The following is a 23733-nucleotide window of genomic DNA, read 5'->3' as shown; positions in this document are numbered from 1 at the left end:
TTGACTCCATATACCTTGGTTTGAACACCAGGATTTGCTCTGGAACATACCTGAGTTAGCAATAGAAGAGAGCCTTAACTCTGTTCAGGCAAGTGTAGATGGCATTTTACAGTCAAAATGTTTATGTTCTGTATGAATGGAACATTGTTTCCTTTGCATACATTTGACAAATTATTCCAGTTTTACCTGGTTTCAACACCAATTTCAACCATTATTATAATAAATAATAAGGTAAATAATGAACTGTTGGCCACCAGAAAGCAGAACAAGCATGTTACACCAGCCTTTCTGCTTATCTGTACTGAGCTGACATGGAGGCAACTGTTTCATGGGAATACCAAGTTTCTCCCACCTGAACTCAAAAACAAAAATTTAAGGCTTGAAATGAAATAGTGTCAAATAAATAGACTTTGTTCTGGTAATACTCCTTCTAAAATCTGAGCAGTAAAATCCCACTTATACTACTATTAAAATATTCCTGTTGAGTAAATAACTGAATTTAACTTATTTTTGTAGCTTAGTACAATAATTAAAAAACTTAAACATGAAATATAGCACTCAGAGTTCTTAAGTTATTTAAAGTAGCAAAGCTGTATTGACTCACCAGCTTTTCTTCTTTAATGTGAGTGTTTTCTTCTTGAATTTTTTTACTAACTGCAGTCTCCTTAAAAAAAAAAAAAGGAGTATGAAGAACAGTAAAAGGCATTTAAAATTAGTGTCAATTTTCCTTAGTAATATTGTATTAATGTGAAATAGCGAATCATCATGAGGCTATTAAAAGAAATTGAATTATATTGAAATGTCTTCTTACCCATTTTTTTTAACTATGAAATGATACTGATATTCATAGAATATTTCCTTCCCTAGAAAAGGTTGTGCTGGAAAGAGTTTCGTTGTATGGTATATGGAGTTAATAGAAAGGAGTCACTGATCTGTACATCAGAGATAACTTCCAGAAAATAATCACCAAAAATTTAACTTGTTTAAATTCCAAAATACCATTCTGATTTTTTGCTGCAGTTCTTGAAACTGTTTTTCCTTTGCTGCAAGATTGATGTTTTCTTCTCCCACCCTGTACTGAGATGTGACCTTGGACCTTATCAAGTCTGTAGTTACTTTCTTCAGTTCCTTAACACAGGAAACACATATAAATAGTTCATCCAGTATAGCATTGCTATTCAAAACACAGACAAATCTTTTAAACTATCCTGAGTTCAGGCTCTACTTTTCAATAATGCATGGAAACAACAGAATAAGTTAGAGGTACTGAAATTTGTAAGACTGACTCACTAAACTTTAAACTCGTCACAGGTGACTAAAAGTTTATTTTCAGAGGTAAAATGTTATTGTGCTGATTTTACTCTGCCTGAAGTATTTACTTCATCATTTTGTTATTTTCTCTTCCAAGAAGTATATCAGAGGTGGACATTGAGTTGGTATTGGTAAAACCTCCTGCACTGAGATATATAATAGGAATAAAGTACTATTATAACTACTGTGTATGTTCCTGGGAATGAGGAGGGGAAAAGGAAGAACAGTGATTATCTGGTAAAAACAGGAACTGGCTATAAATTTGAAGGATCTTTGCTTTTCCTGTAACATTAATTACTTACTCTCAGGAGAATGCTAAATTAACTTTATATTAGAAGCTTCTATAACATGATGCCTTTGATTTTATAGTCTTTGTGCTCTTTTAAACATCCTTTTTTTCGTTTTTGGTATCTGTTTCGTAACCAGTTTATTCCAAGCTCCTAGTGCAGCAAATAAACAGCAAATGCTTTGATCTCATTAAATTACAACTTATAGTTCCTGGAGCCATAAATATTGTGCCCTGTTCTCCCCCACCCCTCCCATTCTGGTACAAGGTAGTCTGTTTAATATCTCTCTCTCCTTGAGTGCTCTGACGTTTACTCAGACAAACAGCAGAGGTTATGAATGCTGCTCACAGATAGTATCAAGAATTCTTCATGATGCCACAGTGGTGAACCAAGCATTCAGAATGGCAATAGTTTTATCTAACAACCAAAGTTTGGTCTGTTTAACTTTTCTTCACAAAACTGGAATTCCAGTTATCACAGACAGAATTATCACACACCAATGGTTTTGACTGTTCTGGACAAAATCATAGAACAGCACAAAAGAAGAAGGAAAGATTATGTTGTAGCTGAAATTCACAAAGTTTTATGGAAAATATAAGTATAGGTACTACTTTTAAATAAATCATTTCTTTTTCTTTTTTTTTTTTTTTTGCTAGAGGCTTTATTTTTCATGTATTTTAGCCATAAATAAATCTAAAATTATCTAGTAAGTACTAAGTGCAATTGCAGAATCAATTACAAAACCCAAAGACAGCAACGCTTTAAAATTATTCTGTAAGCTAGTAAGGCTCTTTCCCATTTTTTACAATAAAAACATGCATTAGTTGCACTGTTTTTACTAGAAGGCTCTGTAAAGAAATGGGCAGGGAGAGTTCCTGCAGTTAAGTGGCAGAAGGTGCAAGCAGTTTTAACTTTGTACAAGTGAAAATGTGCCCTGTGCCAATCTGCACAGAGAACTGGAATAATGGGAGAGAGAACACACCTGACAGGCTGTGGCCACACAAGCAGGTGCAAAAGCCTGCCATGGATATGGTACCATGTATTTTCCAAAACTCAGGCTTTACAGTGTGGAGAAAAAAGTCTTACTACTTATTTTGTCATGGGGAAAGAACAAGTCATATGAAGTAAATCATGCCCTTGAGGTAGAAAAGATGACTGGATTTTCTTCTTTTTAATTAGCAGGTGGATGTGTACAATCCATCTGGAACCAAACTCAGATTTGCTAATAAAAAACTGTAGGCAGGAAAAGCCAAAACCAATAAATAACCAAAACTCAACACAAACTCCCAAAAAACCAACACAAATGAGACCACCAGAAACAATGGCAGAGTTTTCCAGAGTGAGTTAAATCACAAGCTGTGTAGCTGTAAAAATAATATTAAATAATTTTATACGTACATACTTACGTATATTTTCTTAAAATTTCACCCTCAGAGTTTCTGCTTTATTTTAGTAGATTTCTCTTATTATTAAAGTTACTAGTAGTGTTCAAAAACATATAAATTAAATTGACCATGGAACATATTTTATCAGTTTTCGAGGTGTGCCAAGAATGAATGACAAGGCTTTAAGCCCATTCCTTTGATGTGTTCCCAGAAGCACACGCTGAGGGACGTGGCTTCAAAAACACTTCATGCCAGCCTAAGTCAAGAGTGTCACAAAAACCCTGTCTGCACCTTAAACCTGTTTTCCTATTGCATGTTGATCTAAGCTAAAACTTCCACCTTTTTTTTTTTGGGCAAATGTAGTTTTGATCGATACGAAATTTTAATTCTGCGCTACCTCAAGGCTCATAAATACATTTTCCAGATTGAAAAGGACTGGAAAAGCAGCCAGGGCAGGCAGATGTAACCATTTCCCAAGACTATGCTAATGCTTTATGCAAACTTTAACTGTCCCAAAATTATAACTACATCTTTTTGCTCTCTTCCTAGATTGGTGCTGCTCTTTTGTCATCTTTTGGGTCTTGAGCAGCATTAGTTGGTTTTTTTAAGCAGCAGAATGAAAGAAACCTTTTTCTTGGCCAGATTTCAGTGCAAGCGTTTTCCCAGTGGTTGAAAAGAATCCTACCACATTGAATATCAAAATGTTCAAATCCAAAAGCAGCTGTTACCTAAAAGGAAATTTTGCCACAGCCCATTGCATTAAAATTTAGGAACTGGAATTGAAGCTGGCAATGCCAAGAGACAACCACAACCTCTCCAAATAACATTTCATTCCTGACATCCCAGAAGACTAAACCTGTGCAGAGTAGACTGCAACTTAACCCAAGTCTACTGTTGTACATATTTAACACCACCCATAACAGACATTATATTGGAGATTAGGGGGTTTTTATCCATAAATGTTGAATTGCATTCACTAACTTCATGTTCCCATTAAGAACAAACCTGTGAGATCATCCTGGTCTGAGACAAAGTAATGGCTGTGATAAGAGCTGACAACCAAATTAAGATTTTAGTACTATGGACAGTCATTCCTGCTCCAGCACTGAGGCTACAGAGGAAAGAAGTTTGAACCCATAAGTTGTCAGAGCTGTTAGAGTTCAGTCAAGTCTCCAAGGCAGATAAAAACAGCTTTAGAAGTTGTCCCAGCTTGTGCTGTAGATATCAGGACTTCTTTCAGCTATGTAGCAAGTGAAAATAGCCTGCTAATCCCTTTTCCAAACTCTTCCAAACAGTCCAGTTCAGATTGTTCAGAATAGGATGATCAAACACTAAAAAAACAATAAGAAATTCAGAAATAACAGAAATAAAGGCATTTCCTGGTGAACTGAAGCAGCCAGATTAAGTTTCAGTTGGCCCCTTCTTCTGCTTATCTAACAGTATTTTATTTAAAATTCATCACCCATGACCTTAAGAATCAAGAGTACAGTTGAAAAAAGAGTGGATCAAGCAATATGTTTAATTGTTGCAGTACATAAACCACTATCTGTTTCTCACACCTACGTTACTGACAAATTTCACTACGTAAAATTTCCTTAAACATTTCTGTTTTCTTATCTCTCAAATTACTTCCCCTCAGAGAATGCTAAGTAATTCATTAGTCTTGGTTTCTTAGCAAAAGCAACAAATCCAATTTACTGTGATGCTTAAATATTTCTAAAATGCCTACATTTTTTTATATACAATATATTACAATAAAGATATGCTGCATTTTAGATGAATGTCCCTCTTTTTGTCACATACAAATTATTTACCCTTCTTTAAAGGAATTGCACAGTTGAAGTGTACCCAATGCACATGAAGTTGTGCCATTGACACCTTCCAATATTTTTCTGTTGCTCTTTCACCCATCAAATATTTCATATTTTTATATATAACCTATCATTTGAATTATGTAGCTAAATAAACGTTTTTAAATTCCACAAAGCCTAACTGTGATTTAGACACTAATCTGAGAATTTTTCCAGTGTTTTGCTTTACTATTATTGTGTTTCTCAGTCTGCTTTTATGATGGTAAGAGTTCTGAAATCTTGAGATCCAACAATCACAACTTGATATTTTTGATACTGAGATCTGGCATGTTATATTCTAGTATGTAGCCAAGCAAATTTAGATTGAGTCCCTCACTAATTTTTAATGTAGCTATGTAATAAATATAAGAATTAAGTAAAGCACTAGAGGAGGTAGGAATGAAACAAATGAAAAAAAATCTCAAACTGTTTATATTTCAAGATAAAAGTTAAAATTTAAGTCAGGCTTTTAATGGCATCATACTCCAAAGAACCTTAACAACAGGAGGCTGCATGCTCTTAAAAACAAAAACCAGCATTAGATTCAGGGAGACTGTTCAAATACTTCTGTAACTTCAAACCCCATTTTTCAGGAAAAGACAGGTAATGGCAGGTAAACATCCACTTTTGATCAATATAGACATAAACATAAATATAAAATGTATACAGTCTCTGTTCCTCGTGTACAAATTATCTTTTTCCCAACCCTTTTTGTTTTCCAAAATAATCACAATCTTTACAGATATTCCATGGTAGTTCAAAGCATTCATCTGGAAACTGGGAATTAACATGAGGCCAAGAAGCCAAGACAATCATGTTCCCTATCTAAAATCATTAGAGAATCTAAGGGAGGAAAAAAAAATTTAAAAGAAGAGGGAAATAGAAAGATAAGGAGATATAAAAAAGATGTGTTGGGGTAAGATACTGAGTGTACAGAATAAGTCTGACTTAAGAGGGTCCTTTGGTTCTTCTCCTGTCAGCCCTTAAGGAACAACTCAAAGGGAAAACAGAATTTTATCCTTCCCACTGTCACATATGTTCAACAGTGCAACTCAGAAATGTACCTGACAAATAGTACCTTCTGAAGAGATGCAGAGAGAAAAGAGCTCAGTGGTCAGACAACTTCTTTGTAAATAAAATGATTATAATCCAATGTCTCAGCTGCCTGTCACAAAACTCTCCCACTTCTGTCAGAGATTCACTTACACAGTTTATTATCTCTGACTAGACTGGAAACACCTTTCCACATCAGATGGGAGAAGCAATGACAACACAGCACAGGAAGAAGAGAGGTCATTAATAATTAGCAAGAAACAAGCAGGATGCTGTAGAGGTAAATAAAAATTCCCAAGTTACAGAAATTATTCAGAGCTGCTCCAATTTTAACTGAAGTATCTGTGGAAGCATGAGACTAATTTAGCCATGTCACAGAATGAAAAACTGTTCTGCTGCTTGTCCACTACTCCCATTAATACTGCAGAGGCTTTTGGAAGTCCCAGAGAATCCTGTTCCTACTTTCAGAAATGCAGCCCATACTTACTTCCTTCAGATTACTTATTTCAGTCTCTTGTCTTTTGTTCACTGCTGTCAGTCTCCTATTGTGCTGTATGGCTTCCTGCACTTCAAACAAAAGTGAAAGCGTGTTAATGAAGACTTCTTTCAATATTTGATTTATAACTGCAACGTATGCATATATAATTCATAAAATAACTAAACATCTTCGTGGAAAGGAGACTAAAACTGAAAATATGATTCATTTACTTTTTCTGTGTAGTGTGATACAATACTGGAGGATTACACCAGGTGGTACCAGTTGTTCTGTACCTCAAACAATGAGAGAAGACTCTTCTCTATGTTGGTTTGGCTTTTTTGGTTTTAATTGTAATTTAATTTTTAGTGTAATTTGATGACATTTTTTTTAGGATTGCTTGTCCATGAACTTTTGTTTTTTAACCAAGGCTTTGCTTGTAATTTTCAGAGGAACATAGAACACAATGGACCATAATGGACAGAACATACAAATAACTGAGTTAACAGATGTACAGAGTTATATGCATGTAGGCCATGGAAGACAGTAAACAGCAGGGGATAATACAGCAGAAAACTCTAAGAGTAACCTCTGTCTCTTCTGAAAGGGAAGGGAATTTTCTCTCAGACTTTATACAAGATATCACTGGGAAATTGCTTGAAATTCCACAATGAAAACCTGAAGATATTCACTGGCCCCTGGACTTTTTCAGTCACCTCTATTCAATCTTAGTATTTTCATCCTCTGAGGTGTCTCTTTAGCATTTTCTGTTTTCTGATTTCCTCTTCATTCACTCCTAATCTTTTTTCTTCTGGCACCACACTTGAATACAGGAGCTCTGCACACTCCATCACACCCAGAAAGCCCTTCCCTTTTCTGCTAAAGCTGGTCCATCATGGGGGAAGATGGACATCAGCCTTACAACACAAGAAGCAATTTTGCAGTTCTGTGTGAGAATATGTGCTTAAAAAATTAAAATACTGAAGAATGTAACAGCTATCCTCTGATACAGCTTAGGAAAAGCCCCCACAAATACAAGCCAGCAAAAATTGGTAAAACTCTCTCCTATCCTTCAACAAGAGTCATGTACTCACTCTCTGGCTTTAAAGTACTAATAGTGGGACATTGGTTAGCCAATAAAGTTCTGGATTTATTACCAATTCTGGTATTTTCCCTCTACAGCACTATAACACATTGATTTCCACTTCCTTGTGTCCCTACATATTGCTTTAATACGGCAGATAAAGAACAAGCAGTTTATAAATTTAAACCATTTGCACAAAATTGTTCCTACCCTTCCTGCCTGACCTTCCCACTGAGAGCAGCTTCTTGCTCAGAATTTACAGGTCACCTCTGTGCCTATTGCACATCTCACACACTGCCACACAAATTGAATTCTCTGCAGTAAAGACACACTAGAGTCAAACTGGTGAAGATATTGGCTCCTTGAACAGAAGCAGTTAGGAACCCACTTAATCTTTTCTAGAGGTTCACTTTGCAATTATTGATAAATGTAAGTAGAAACATGGCAAAGAAAGAGGCTTTTTACCATTCAAATGTAATAAGCACTGAGAGTAATTGCTATTTTTCCAAGAAACTGTAAAAAGATTTTTGTATTTGATATAACAGTAAACCCCTGTCCAATGTAAATAAAAGCAAAACACAGCAATATTTTATCTTTATATGTTTTTAATATTAAAAATTAACCTCATAAAAATTGAATACAAAAAATAACTGGAGGTACTGAAATATCACAAATATACACAGAATATGTCACCAGTTTATTCAAACTAGATCTGAAAATAAAATTTTTGGTTTCAGGCAGAAACTAAAAATTTAGTAAGATTCAGTATTTGAAAAGTTTTATGGTGTTCTGGATGGGTTTTTGTTTGTTTGAGTGATTGGGTTTTTTGTTGGTTTTGTTGTTGGTTGGTTTTGTTTTCAGTGATACAACTACTTCTTCTTTTCCTTAATAACACTTATTTTTATTTATGTCCTGTGTATGTGTTTACATGGATGAAAAGTCCAGGTACATGAAACAATACAAAAGTCTATATTCTAAACATACACTGTGATGTTTGCATGGAAATTTATCACTTTGCTATGAGAAACAAGGATCTCTCTCTCGAATTAACACGTACAAAACTTCATTTCAATGAGGTATTTTTATTACCTGGTTATCCAAGTAATTATTTGACAGATAAAAATTAAATATTTACAGAAAATAAAAGTGTGTGGAATAGTATTTTTGTCTGTTAGTAGTTTCACAAATAATTTTGTTATGTTTCAGCACATGAATGGGGATGTGGTACAGATTTATAAAGCTTGAATAGACATATAGCAAGAATCTACATAACAATGACAACTGCACAAAATTATTCATAACACCCTATTTATTTATTGAACTGGTTTAAGATTTTATATTTCTGTACAAGAAAATAATTTTTATTATTTCATTAATGGTTTTCATCCATTTTCCAACATGAAACCTACACTAAAAAGCAATCATTTCCCCCTATTTGCTAATTCCTTTGCTTTCAGCCCCTCATTTTCGCTGGTACAACTGCTTTAAGCTGATTATGCTGAATGGCAACAGGAAATTGGTCCAAATTAAGCTGCTTTTTTGAGTGTTTTTTGATTGAGTTTATTCTGTTTGGTTTTTTGGTTTTTTTTTTGGAAAGGGATGGGTCTACTGCTGGATTGTTCTGATCACAAATCAGTTCCTCAGTATAATTTCCTGTGTGGTCACACACACAACTGCAGTGGTGCAGCAGCAAAGAGCAGCACTTGGCCCAGGGCAGCTGCTGTTTTTTTGAGTTGTCAGGTGTCTCCAACTCAGTGCTGTCAAAACACAGAAAAATCAAATTCAGGAGGACATTCAAGACATACATACCACTGTGCTCTAGTTTGCCATGGACCCCCTTTATGATTCCAAACTGAGATGCAATAGTAGCATAACACCTCTCGACTTCGTTCAGCTTCTTGTGATGCTCCTCTTTGGCTGTCAAGTGCATCTGTAATTTCTGATCCTGTCAGGAACAGAAATGAAGCACACATTTACTGACAGTAAGTAGCTCTCCAAATGCTTTTGAATGGAACAGCACAAATGCAAAATCATTCCCAGAATATCTCAGTTGTTTATTTCATACCTAGTGATCAGTTCCCATTTTCAGATAGCAGGAAGACCTTCACCTGTGTGCTAGGTTATCAAAAATGCACTTTTACATTTTTTCATATTTAGAAGAACCTTCATGTAAATGCCTGCAGAACTGTACAAACTGCTTTCAAATCCTGATCTTAAGTTTTCCCCACAACCCACTGTCTCAGCAACTTCACAGGGGAGCCCAGGGCACAAACTAGTAAGGGGCTCGAGAGAGGTAAGAAAACGAGCTCCTTGAACTTTGGCATCAGTGCCAGAGTACTTATCATGAAAATAAGGCCTATGGACATTTATTGTCTCCTCTTACACAACAGAAGCAAGCCATTCTTCAAAGCCACATTTGCAAAGCCATTAGTAAAAGCACTGTCTTCCTTCTATGCTCTGAAACACTCTCCAGTAGAACATGCTTTTAATCAACAATGACAACTTTTTAGGCTGCATTGCAATAAACACTCAAGCAGGTTTTTTACCAACAACAGCACTGTTCAAAGTACAGTGGTGTCCCCCAGGGGTCTGTGTTGGGTCCAGTCCTTTTTAACATCTTTATCGATGATTTAGATGAGGGGATTGAGTCCATCATCAGCAAATTTGCTGATGACACCAAATTGGGAGGGAGTGTCGACCTGCTGGAAGGCAGGAGGGCTCTGCAGAGGGATCTGGATAGACTGGAGAGATGGGCTGACTCCAATGGAATGAAGTTCAACAAGGCCAAGTGCCGGGTCCTGCACTTTGGCCACAACAACCCCCTGCAGCGCTACAGGCTGGGGACAGAGTGGCTGGAGAGCAGCCAGGCAGAAAGGGACCTGGGGGTGCTGATCGACAGGAGACTGAACATGAGCCAGCAGTGTGCCCAGGTGGCCAAGAAGGCCAATGGCATCCTGGCCTGCATCAAGAACAGTGTGGCCAGCAGGAGCAGGGAAGTGATCCTTCCCCTGTACTCTGCATTGGTGAGGCCACACCTGGAGTATTGTGTTCAGCTCTGGGCCCCTCAGTTCAGGAAGGATATTGAGGTGCTGGAGCGGGTCCAGAGAAGAGCAACGAGGCTGGTGAAGGGACTGGAGCACAAGTCCTATGGGGAGAGGCTGAGGGAGCTGGGGTTGTTTAGTCTGGAGAAGAGAAGGCTTAGAGGTGACCTCATCACTGTCTTCAACTACCTGAAGGGAGGTTATAGCCAGGTGGGGGTTGGTCTCTTCTCCCAGGCAACCAACAATAGGACAAGGGGACATGGGCTCAAGCTCTGCCAGGGGAGGTTTAGGTTAGATGTTAGGAAGAAATTCTTTACAGAGAGGGTTATCAGGCATTGGAACGGCCTACCCAGAGAGGTGGTGGATTCACCATCCCTAGAGGTTTTTAAAAAGAGATTGGACGTGGCCCTTAGTGCCATGATATAGTAATTGGAGTTGGATCAGGCGTTGGACTTGATGATCTTGGAGGTCTTTTCCAACCCAATCTATTCTATGATTCTATGATTCTACTTTGTAATATGGTGCTTGTAATCAAGGGCTTTGAGCACCTGACATGTGAGGAGAGGCTGAGGGAGCTGTGACTGTTCAGCCTGGAGAGGAGGGGACTCGGGGGGGATCTGGTGAATGTGTATGTAGGGGAGGGGTGTGTGTGTGTGGGTGTGTGTGTGTGTGTGTGTGTGTGTGTGTGTGTGTGCAAGGAATGAAGAAATCACAGCCACGCTCCTTTCAGTGGTGCTCACTGACACAAAGTGAAAGGTAGGAAATTGCACTTAAACACGAGGGGAAAAACATCTATTGTAAGGGTGGTCAAACAGTGCAGCAGGTGTCAGAGGCAGCCTCTGTCTGTGGACATACTGACACCCAACTGGACAAGGGCCTGTGCCACCAGCTCCAGCTGACCCTGCTTTGAGCCACCTCCAGAGACACCTGAGAGCCTCATCCATTCCAGTTCTGGGACTGCCAAAAATGACACAGCCCAAGAACAATTAGGAGACAGTTTGTGTACTTGACACACCTAAATAAAAGAATTCCAACACACTTGCTAAAAATTAGAAGTGCATCAAGCAATTCTGTAGTAGTGGTGACTTTGATTTAGATTAGTGAAACTAATGCAGATTAATAGCCTATGCTTCCTAGGAAAATATAAGTAACATTTTAATGAGTAATTATTAATTCCTCGGTGTCAGTTAGCAGTTCTAGTATCTTGAAATATGATTAATTCGCTTCTACTTTAAGATTATGTATCTGTAGGGAAGTTTCTAACTACTTTCATAAATATCTAACACTTTATTTTTACTTCTATTGACATGTTGGCCTAAGTAATACTTTACCACAATGGAACCCACATGGTAATTCATTAAAATGTATTTACTGACTTTTATCAATCTCTCGTTTTGTGAGGAGCAATTGAAAATACATATTCACAGCAAACTATTCAGTGACACATGCCACTGATTTTTTTTAAAGCTATTTGTTATCCTTTCTTTCACATGTACTAAATTTTTTGTGTTCCTCTTTATATTGTTTTGTTTTTTTGTTAATGGCTTTGTAGGTACTATTTGGTCGGTTTTAAAATTAGTTTTTTCTGAGGAGAACGAGTTCAATTAATTCCTCAGAAAGGATAACTATTTATTTAGATATCTAATCCATTTGTAATCTACATTAAAGCAACACAGCAATTAAAATGACTTGGGCCAAATTCATCCCTGTGTGTAAATTCAGGTTACACAAGGATGCATCTGGCCCAGTGTGGTTGGGTTATGCAAGGCTCCATTTCCACACAGTAACAAATGCAATACATGTCCAAGCATCAGAGGATAATAAAAGCTGAGAGTAATCAAAAGAAATGACCACCATAAGGCCAGCAAAACAGGATATACAATACAAATTTCTCATGTTTTATAAGGTATGAAATTAAACACACTACAGCAAATGGAAAGTCATAATGGAAGCACTGGTAAAGAAACACCACCACTTACAGAATCACTGCAAGGAATGTAGGTTGAGAATGTTCATGTACTTTCTCTTTTCCCTAATCAGAAGTTAACTGTTGAAGAACTGTGCTTAAGTAATGTCAGGAGGGGGATTTTATAACAGAAAAATTAAAAGGAAAAATTTTCTTTGTTTTTCCTGATAGTCCCTCAGGTGTATTTATTCTAAGAGACTGAGGAACAGGAGGCATCACTGATTTGAGACTTGTGGCAAGATCTGAGGGGGTTTGCACTTTTTTAATATGGGGTTTTTTTCTTAGTGTTATCCCAATATATTTCTTAAGTCAGCAAGACAGTGTTAATGCTCCCTCCTCCTCTCTCAAAAAGTAGAAATATGTTTTGCTATTTCACAGGGCTCTTTCCAAGGAAAGAAAAAAAAAAAAGAAACTGGCCTGCTCTCTCTGCCAGAGTTTTATTAAGAGCTCACCACTTGCCTAAATATGATTTTTGATGGCAAGCTGCTCTCTAGGCTTAGTGCACTATAAAATAAAAGCCTGAGTATATGATGCCTCTGCTCACAGTGAAAAGGTCATAAAATATTTTCCATAGAAGACAAGCAAGAAACATCAGGAGACACTGCAGGATAGGGAGGGGATGACCCTGGAGCTGGAGTAAGACCCACAGAATCTTGGTTCCTCTTCCTAATGTCTGATACTGCAAGAACAGGAATTATTGCCCTGCCCTCCACTAGTAATAAAGATAAGCTGGGCTGGGGAGTGGAATTGATTGTGGCCATATGGTTTGTTGAGGCACAATGATTTCTTGGTGGAACTAGACCAGAGAAATAGCTCAGGGTCAAGTAGGTGACTGGAGGAACACAAAGAGGGAATTGCTCATATCTCAAAGATATTCTGGAAATTGAGTCACTAGTCAGAGGTACTCAGTGAAGCAGAAGGTGGTAATTGGGAGGTGAAAGTGTCAGAGAAACAAAGGAGATGTAGTGGCACGGAGACCTAAGGCAAGATCATGTGAAAATTATGCAAAGGGTTACCACTTGTAAATCTTTGAAATAGGGATTTTTTTCCACAATAGATCCTTTAGTTCCTACCATTTTTCTGCTAAAAATAATTTATCCTATATCACTGCCTTCTCATTGTGTTTTTAAACAACACATTATGATTACAGGCAAACTCCTAAAAATGTAGGAAGGAAATAAAAATAACATTCCTATTATAGATTATTAAGAACAAACCAACTTTTAAAGTTTCATATACTTAATACGTTCATATATTCATATATTTCACACAGTTTGCAGTAATTACTTTATCATTCATTTGGCAACTACACCTGTATCAGAAAACTAAATGGTGACAGGGAAGCTCTCAGGAAATGCCAGTATTGTTGTTAAAATATCCCTGACACACATTGGCCTATGTCAGGTAGGACTCATGCAAGGAGATCCCAGGCAGAGTTGAGGGAATGTCTGCTGGCAACAATGTGGGTTATTTAGATCCAGCTTCCCTCTTTTCTGAAGAGTAATAGAGTAATAGAGACCATTTCATGGCAGCTTCACAAAGTGGTTTCACACACATTTAGTTTTACCAGGATAAATACAGTCAGCAAGTGAAACTGGACTAGTTACCAGAGGCACTCACCCCATCTACTGTACTCACTGTCTCCCATTGACTACATAGAGATCTTGCACTCCAAATTTGCTCTTCTGAGTGGCACAGATTTGGTTTCTAAAGCAGTCAACACCAGCCTCAATCTCATTATTGGTTTTTTTTTTTACATTTTAGCACTACAACAGATATATATATATATATTTAAGATTTAGGTACTGCAGAAGACAAACAACTCCAAATGCTCACTCTCTCAGACACGCCCAGGATCAGCCAACGTGAGTTTGTAAGGGAAGACAAGAACAGATGCTACACACAGAAAGTTCTGGCATTCTGCAGTGAATCACCTGCCAGGTAACCAAAACCTGAGCACAGCCATTTCTGGGCAGTTATGTCCTTATTTCAGCAGCAATTAAAGAATGCAATACAGAGTTCACACTCAAGTGTACTCTGCCAAGAGAACAGCAACCACCCTGTGGCCTCCTGACTGCACGAGCACCACTGTCCATATGCAGTGAGGTGCAAAGCCACTACACAGCATGCAATAATCAACACTTTTATTGTGGAAACAACAAAATAATGATGGATGAAAAAGAAATCTTTTATTTCTTTGTCTCTATGCAGTCTTGCAATATGAAACAAAAGCTTCCACTATCTCAAAATTATAGCATGTATTGTAGAATTTATACCAGCACTAAACTTTCACACAAACTTCAGAGGATAGCACGCTAAAATATGGTGTATATGTGAAGTATTAACATTGCATATATTAGACTAGAAGAACAGAATTAAAGGAACAAAACCAGAATGAAATGCTCCATCAGTAAGGCATGCTCAGTCCCTGGCATGCACAGAAGCTCCTTCACTGCCTGGCAGGGTTTCTAAGGTGCCAGATATAAACTGAACAGCACATCTGCTTACTCTCAAAACACAAGCCAGGCCATGATCCAATCTGTCTTTACCAAAGCTAAAATTGAATTAGAAATGGACCTCAAATAAATGAATGGTTTGGAGTTTCAACCAATTTTGCTTTTAAACACCCTGCCATTTGCAATGACCAAGAGTCTACGTGGGCACCTACTGCTCTGATGCCTTGAATGCATCATCTTTTTCAGTGCAACTACTCAAGGAGTAAAGTTGGTAGAATTTGACCTGGTCTAAAACCTGTATAATGCTGCAGGGAAGAATTCACTTCTGTCTACCTTGTGAGTTTTTTGTTTGCATCATTTCACATCAGGGCATCTTCCCAGAAATAAGTCCAAACTGTGCATGTTACATTGAATGCTACCTGCAAAACAGGATTTCTAGGATCTTGTGCCCCACTCAACAGTGTTTTTAATTTCCATACTCTGTATCAAAGGTACAGCACCCCAATGTTTTCAAAATATTCAAGTAATCAATTACTGAAAAGTTTCCAAATGTAAGAAAGGATGACATTTGTTTAAGCAACGCAGGATGATATTTGTTTAAGCATTTCCAGCTTACAGAAAAGGTGTTGTCATTTAAATATTCTCACTCATGTGGAAGACTGAGCTTGTCAGGTATGAAAGAAAGAGAATATGTGAAATGACCTAAATGTAAGTCCAATAATTTCGTACATTTTTAAACACGTTTTTAGATCAGATGCATTTGAAGAACAAATACAAGTTAAAAGTGAAGTAAGACAAACCACATTTTATGTTGCCTTTGATCTTTAACTTGTAGCCTTATCTCCCAGGTCAGAGGGCACATTATTCAATTTCACCATATTTTGTGTAAAACCACTGTAGCGTTGAAGATGACTTTCAGTACAAATGTCATGGTACTTAAAGCTAAACTGGACTCTAGATTTTTGAGCTTCTTAATTAAAATCACAGTTTGTAATGGTCTGACAATATTATCTTTATCCTTTCCAGTTGAGCAGCAGCAGAATTTTCACAGCATTTATTCAATCAAGCCTAGCAGTGTTTCTGTAGCTCACTCTATGGCTTCCTAGAACAGACAACAGGGTTCAGAGCAACTATGCTGTCACTCTGTGTAAATTTATTCTCTGTGTCAAAGGGAGTGAGCTGGACTGGGTGAAATCTAAACTGTTCAGGGGAACTGATGTCAAGAAGTAATTCTGAGAAGAGGAGTGAAAAAGAGTGAGAGGAAAACCAGCATTTTTTCTTAAAAACAAAACTAAAAACTTCTTGAAATTACCTATTACTTTCTGAGATGAATAGGTTAGATCTTATCAGAAATATAATTATATTATTCAAAACACAGTTCATAAAAAATCTTTAGTCTATAAAGAGAACAAATGTACCTATTCTATTTTAATTCAATGAGAAAAAATGCCACATGCTAAACAGTAGCTATCACACTATAAAAACCTAAAAACATTGCATTTGTAAGTTTTTCACATTCGAAGCTGAGGCACTTCCTTGCATTATTTGTAATAATTATCACACATCATCTAAGTATTAAAGTTGGTTAGCACTGATTTATGCTCTAAGCAGACATTCTCTTTACATAAAAATTCTTCCTTATTGTCTTGCTTTTATTAATTTCTTACCATTTCATTCAGTTTCTTTTGTAAAGTGTATTTTGAAATCTGTAAAACAAGAGAGTTATTCAATGAGTTGTACTCACATTTTTTCTGACAACAACCTGCATATCTAGGTATTGTTATACCTAACATTCAATTGCATTTGTTGCCAATCCATCCAACACAGCAACACTAGTTTTGAATTAATAATGACACTATTGTTGGATTCATTTTACATCATTTCACTTCAATATTTAAATTATGTAAAACCACTTCACACTGATTTCTCACCAGAGGAGTTTTGAAAAAAATGCATAAAACCTTGTGTTTTCTGACAGGTATAAAAACAAAGTGTAAATGGACTCTTAGAAAGAAGAAAATAGAGATAGTAACTAAAGTATTCCCTCAACTCCTACAGGAATATATGTCTGTTCCTTGCTGGAAAAAAAAAAACCAACCAAAACCATCTAGTCAGATATTCTGAATGGTAGCCTATAAAGAGATATTGTATCAATCTCACATGCTTTAATAATATTCAGCTGACATTAGAAGCCATTAACACTATTTTAATACACCATTGACAGAGTATTTTGATTTGAACAACACTTTAAGAGTAAAAGGAAAAAAAAAAAAGTCATGTCAAAGAACCCAGTGTGTGCAAATCCTATACAGAAAACATTACTTCCAGGGAAAACCAGGAGAACCATCATTTTAAGGTAGAATTCTGACTCTCTGGATAGAGAGGAATACAGAATCAAATTTAAAATTCCTCCAAACAATTTTTCCTGGGATCACACATTCATTGTGACCTCCTGCTTCCTCAAGCCACAGCAGAATTTCCTAGATATGAACTAAACTGTAACACAAATGTTTGATCTGTGAACACTAAACATTTCAGTTAAGCTTCTTTTAAATTTCTGTTTTATCCTACAAGAGAAAGGTCAGGGGAATCTTTTATTCCTCCTGCTGTCCACATATTATGTTCAGCAGACCATGGAGGGATATTCCACATCATCTGTGCTATGCCAAGGTTTGAACAAGGCAACAAAATCCTTACAGACACTGCACAGAAGGCCAAACATGGGAATTCATTTCTTTTGCTCCCAAGATCCATTCAGTGATTAAATAAACAATCTGATACCATGTAAATGTATCCCATCACAACAGAATGTTGATAAGAACCAAAGCAAGTTGCAAAATCACGATAATAATCCATTACAACTAATTCGTTTCCAATAGAATTAATTATTATCCCACTCAGTTTTGAGTAGAAAAATAATTAGTTCCTGGTAACACCTGAAATCTGGCAATGAATTACAGCGCTTGTAATCCATTTTCAATATATCTGCTTTGGTCTTAAACCATGGATTAAGTGGTAAATACAGACACCCCCCAGTGAAACAAAGGAAAATACCCAAAACCACAGGTAGCACTGCAAGTTGGAGGCCCACAGCGAGTGCTTATTTCTGTTTAGGAGTCCAAAACCAGAGATTCCAGACAGGTGAGAAGTAAGATGACAAGAATAGAAAGAAACAGGAAGACTGTGGAAGTGAAAAGAAAGCCCACTTCACACACTATTTGAACATTTGGGCCTGCAGCTCTTCTGGAGGAAGAGAACATTAGTTGGAAGGGGCTACCTTAGAGCAGCCTTGGCACTGAAGATTAGAACAGAAACTCAGTGTTAGTCAGGTGTCACATGTCTACATGTCCTAGAAAGATTAGATGACAAGGCCTTAAAGACCCTCTTAAAAATAACTATTCTCTTACTAGCAAGAAAACTAAACCCAAAAACACTTGCAATACCAAAAAAAAAAGTTATTTAACAAAAATAATAGCTTACCTGTAATGCTTTTAATGTTTCTTTCAGTCCATCGATTTCTTTTTCTTTTGTTTCTACAGCAAGTTGGTATTTTCCCTTTCAACAAAACTGTACTTCAGGATTTGGGTGGGATAAATGCATTTACATTAAGAATTCATCAAAAAGAATGTTACAAAAATGAATCTGAACTCTGCTATGACAGAACAAGTCATTGGTGGAAAAATTCAGCTAAATAATCTTAAACTGTAGAAATATATTGGTATACAAAGAAAAGTGAAAACACAATAGCATATTTTCACCACTTATGACCATACTCAGCAAGTCTTAAAATTTTCTGTTCTTGGAGAGACAAGCCTGACAAAGGCAGAATTAATAAGTTATTTTAATTTAGAACAACTACACTAAATATGAAAAAAAAAAAGTTTCAGGTAAATCCATTTTCTTATCTGCTGTAGAAGGGTCTTCACAGAAGCAACTCCCTCAGTTTTTCCAAACCACAAACACTGAACTGTAAGCTGCTATCAACAGAATTACTAAGTACAGTTTGTATTTTTCTATATATAAATATAAAAATATATGTGTGTTCATATACACACACACACACATATGTATAAAATGAGCACGTGAACAAAGTCAAAGGACTTCAGTAGAATTAAGTCAGATAAGAATCTTGGGCAGCAATCTGTGGAGAGCAGAATCAAACATCAGAGAACACACCAGGGAACACAAAAGCATCCATTCAACCAGCCCTGCATGTTCCAGACACTTCTAACCTAGTGCTGGCTGGGCAATCTCCTGAAACCATCCTGATGATTAATAGTACAACTAATCTCAATTGGAGCAAATATTGGTCTTTCAACTCTGTCTTGAAACATGAAAGCTTCATTTATTCCCTCAGTTACTTTGGTATAAAAGTACTGAAAGTACAATTCTATTCAATGGAAGTATTTAGAAGGAAAAATTAATCAGCATACAATTTCATTCTGAAACAGTAGCTGCCACTGAAAACACAAATCAGAGACTAATAAGTGGGTATGTGTGGGCAAACAAAGTCTCAGCAAGAAGAAACTCCAAATACAACCAAGAAAATAACTCAACCAGAAAATATAAATGCAGCAAACAATAAAGTTTACTTTGATGCACTTTCCAACCATTTGACCAGTTTGAAAATTTCGGTGCAAGTTGCTATGGAACGTGCAGATACTCATCTGCTCTTAACTATTGGGAAATTTGAGTGAAACAATAGAATCCACACACATACATTCATTGACTTCACTCTTTGAAACAGGCTCCTGGTACACTAAATGCAAATCCTTCATTCAGAGGAGGAAACAGGCCCTCAACTTGGTATAAAAACTCACGTGGTTAAGAAAAATAACATAAATTCAGGGTTAAGTATATCTTGCTTCAGTGTAGTTCAAGTTTCTTATGAAACCGGCTCAGCTAAATCAAGAAAACCCCTATTAAAATCTGGTTTCCCTAAACCAGTTAGAAATGTTACTTTTCACTAGTACTTGGAAAGGCCAAAGACAGTTTGTCCAAATCCCAGCCCCTTATAAAGTAAATTTTGTATAGCTTCAATACAGAAATATCAAAGAACACTCTTTCCCCCACTGATTTTTAGCATAAACCAATTTTAAAGTGACAACTGAAAGTTCCATAGGCTATAAACAAACAAACAAAAAACCCCAGAAGTAAATTCCTTTTGCAAAGGTCATAGCAAGAAAAATAACTTAATTGCAATTTACTTAGTTTATACTTGTTTGGTAAGTTATATGGCATTATCATTTGCTTATGCACTTCTCTGGATGACAAATAACAAATAGTTACAGAGTACCTTTTCTTCTTCCATGGCAAACATCCTTGCCTGTAGCTTGATTATCAGTGGCATGGGGAAAAAAAAAGCCAAGAAACAAACAAAAAAAGTCAATACAACACATGACATCAATTTTATTCATGCAACTTGACAAGACAATATAGTTATATTACCCTGCATAGTGTAATTACTGATTTTTTAAAAAAAACTACAGTCACAAACAGAAATCTGTGAATCTCAAATTATTTTTTCAAGACAAAAAAATAATTGCTTGCCAATTTCTTTTTTTGTGTGACAGGATTGAGATGCAGTATTGGTGATAAATTCTTCATCATCACGTGCAACAGTTTCAGTTCCCATGACTGTTCTCTGCAAGGTCTTTCAGCATTTAATATTTACTCATTATATATTATGGAGAGTGAAATGCAAGATTGACACATGTTGGCCAGAGTTGGCCACGGTTTATGAATCTACCCTTGCAGAGGTCATGTCATCTTAAAGGGGAAAACAAAAAAAAACAAAACAGAACAAGGAAAGTATTATAAGAAGCATTTTCTTCTTTAGAAGTTTGTTGGGGGGAGAAAAAGAAAGAAAAATCCCAGGAGGAGTGGCTTATTGGGAAGACCCGTCCAAATACAAGCATTATACTGTGTCCAAAAAAAGAAAAGGACATGATTTCTCTGAGTTGTATATTCTAACATTTTCTATGCAACAGAAAAATATTTTCACACCAACTGGTAACTTGCTATGTTGCCATCATATTAGAAAAATCTCACAGTCAAACCTAGAAGGCCTTCTTTTGCTACCTGTTTTTTAAAAGCTGCCATAGCTTCTTTGTTCTGTTGCTGCAACGTGTCTGTCTGATGCTGCAGAGTTTCCTGCTCACAAGAAATAACAACAGTGTTATTTAAATATTATCTTACAGCAAAGCATATATATGTAGTATTTCCAGAAAAAAACCCTGATTCCTGGCTAAGAAAGACATGACTGATTAAAAAACCCTGAAGACTAAAAAGAGGCATTTATTAACTGATAACCATCTCTTTGGTAGCAGCTTCTCTTTTAATTCTTAACAGGTAACAATTCTCACCTCTGGAATACAGACCTGTTGCTAAGACTTCTGCAAGCAACTCCTTACCCATCCCACCAACCTGCAGATGTAATCCACATCCACATCCACATCCACTGCCATCTGAACACAGCATCTGCACACTGCTCCAGGTACTTACAATAGAATTTTAATACCCATTAAAAAGTATAATCCCATTTAAAATAACAATCTGTTATTCTGCTTTTAGTTAAACTTTAGTCACTTAAGAAGCTACAAGAGCTGAGGGAGGGCAGAAAAGACTAAGTGTAAGGCCATAGTATAAAATTTTTATCATCCTCCTGCCTGGCTTTATTCTTACCTATAAAAACAAGAAAATGAGTTAGGATGTACTTTTTTTTGTTATTATTTCATGTCATGATCTTATAGATTAATACTACACTCTGCAAGTTAGAAATCTAAAACATCTTTAAGCATCATGCTCCTGTTCAAGGCACTTCACCTTTACCAAGGAAGGTACACATGGAAGATCAGGTTTTTTAAGTTCTATACACTAAAATATATTAGGTAAAGGTAGTCAAAAGGCTCTGTCCTTGAACAGCTATCTCAAAATATAGATGAGTTTAGGTAAGATGTATTAGTGTGAAATAGGAAACAAATCAGAAATGGCTGCACAAAACCAAATATAAATTGAGACTATTAAAAAGAATGAATGGGAGAAAATAAATTGATCATTTGTTTCACACACAAGAAGTCTAATTTCTTCTTCTGCCTTAATTGAGAAAGTGAGTTTTTTTAAATATGAAGCCCATTCCAAAATTGCTTTCCTGCAGCAAACTGGTGTTGCTTTCACATTCTACAAGTGAGAGCTGCTGCCCTTTGACACAAGAGTAGAATCCATGGTGGTTTACAGTCATGTACTTACTCATTAACTCACTGTAAGATAAGCAGGGAAAGTTTTGATCTGCATCTAACAAACAACACATACTACATAAATGAATATTCCAAAACATGAAAACAGAAGTCTTGAGAAAGGTTTTGCTCAGGTTGGCCCTTAGACTGTGTTCAAAGACAAGTTCTCCAGTGGGTAACAGGCAAGCCAAGGACAGTAAGAGAGCCAGAAGCAGGGACAGCAAATTGACTGCTCTCAGTGGACTCTTCCTACTCACCACAGGAATAAAATTTTATATCCAAATTAAGATCACACTACTTTAAATAATAGGTATTCAAATCGATATCATATAGTAATTTATGGAGATATAGGTTTGGTTTCATAAACCAGTCATCCTTTATACAATTTTGTCACAGATGTAATGAAAAAAAAAAAGCATTCCTGAAGTCTTCATAACATACCACTTCCTTGTACTGTATGTTCAAGTGATGCATTTTACTCTTAAAAAGAGACAGGGGAGTGTCTACAAATATTCCTTTCCTAACAAGCCTCACAAGTAAGACTATCAAAGACAATGATTATACATAACTCTCCCAAAAATTCAGTTTTGGAATATATTTTCCATATATGGCATGTATGTGTGGTGTAGGGAGACTGAATAACAAAGTTATTTTAAAAAAATAAAGGCAAAATCAGCTTTGATATAGTGATGTTACAGCAAGTGCAATGAGTATGCTCATTATATGTAAAGTAGTATTTTCTCCAGTTATTCTGTTTTTCCTACTCTAGCATATTTTTCTCAAGAGCAGCAACAGTATTCATAAAATGTAGACAAATACTTGCTTTAAAATTGTAGTATTAAACCAGAAACTTAGCTGAAGTCATGTCTTTATTTTAAACTAGTTTGTTAAATTTAAGGTAAAATAAAATGAATGACAGAACTGTTGACTGAAGGGGAAATTTCTGAAGGAAAAAACATAATGGAATCTTTGATAAGCCAGGGGAAGTTGTCTGTGTACTGAAGTACTACTGAGGTCAATGTGAGCCTGCATTCAGAAACCATCAGGACACTAATTCAATTTAAATACCACACTTAGAATTTTCATCTTACTGGAATCTCCAGGAAAGTTGTATGAACTTGTTCTTTGAAGTTCCAGAACATGTGCTCACATGAAGTTCCCCAAATCTACACCTTGTTGTTTTACATTACCTTTTCCACGTGCCAATGTGCAGGAAAAAAAGAGAGTTTACCTAACTACCTGTAAATGCCACCTTTTTATTAATGGTAAATTGCTTTTTAAGGTCTCAGAATGGGTGGAAATCACCTCTTTTCAACCCAGATTATTAAGAACTGCAGTGCTAGGTTAAGAAAAGCAAAGAAGGGTTACAAACTGAAAGCACTGTTGCTTTTACAAATATAAAATGTTTCCTGTTTCTGTGTGCACATATATATCTTTCAGGAAAGAAAAGCACATAGTTAGGATTATTAATTTAAGATTGTTAGGATGAACTCCAAGATGAAATAGTCTTCCTTTACTACTAAGATGTTAAAAACCCCAAGATCAAGGATAGAGCTGAAATTATTGTTTTTTCTGTGATCATAAAATATA

The 23733-nt window shown here is 36.4% G+C and overlaps 1 protein-coding gene across 8 annotated transcripts in view; it reads right to left on the bottom strand.

The window, feature by feature from the left end:
- Window positions 1–23733, bottom strand: part of CCDC73 (coiled-coil domain containing 73) — a 63539-nt gene that overhangs the window by 21295 nt on the left and 18511 nt on the right. For all 8 annotated transcript variants that reach the window (XM_027663303.1, XM_027663304.1, XM_027663297.1 and 5 more), the window contains 8 exons: window positions 20990–21061; window positions 20205–20240; window positions 18389–18463; window positions 16576–16614; window positions 9255–9390; window positions 6374–6453; window positions 1000–1128; window positions 605–664 (listed from right to left, as the gene is read on the bottom strand). In XM_027663303.1, coding sequence (XP_027519104.1) covers window positions 605–664; window positions 1000–1128; window positions 6374–6453; window positions 9255–9390; window positions 16576–16614; window positions 18389–18463; window positions 20205–20240; window positions 20990–21061 — 627 coding nt within the window. The remainder of the gene's footprint in view (window positions 1–604; window positions 665–999; window positions 1129–6373; window positions 6454–9254; window positions 9391–16575; window positions 16615–18388; window positions 18464–20204; window positions 20241–20989; window positions 21062–23733) is intronic.

The sequence above is a fragment of the Corapipo altera genome, unplaced genomic scaffold (assembly GCF_003945725.1).
Source record: "Corapipo altera isolate COAL_440 unplaced genomic scaffold, ASM394572v1 100, whole genome shotgun sequence".
Lineage (NCBI taxonomy): Eukaryota > Metazoa > Chordata > Aves > Passeriformes > Pipridae > Corapipo > Corapipo altera.
This window is presented reverse-complemented; position numbering and strand designations above follow the sequence as displayed.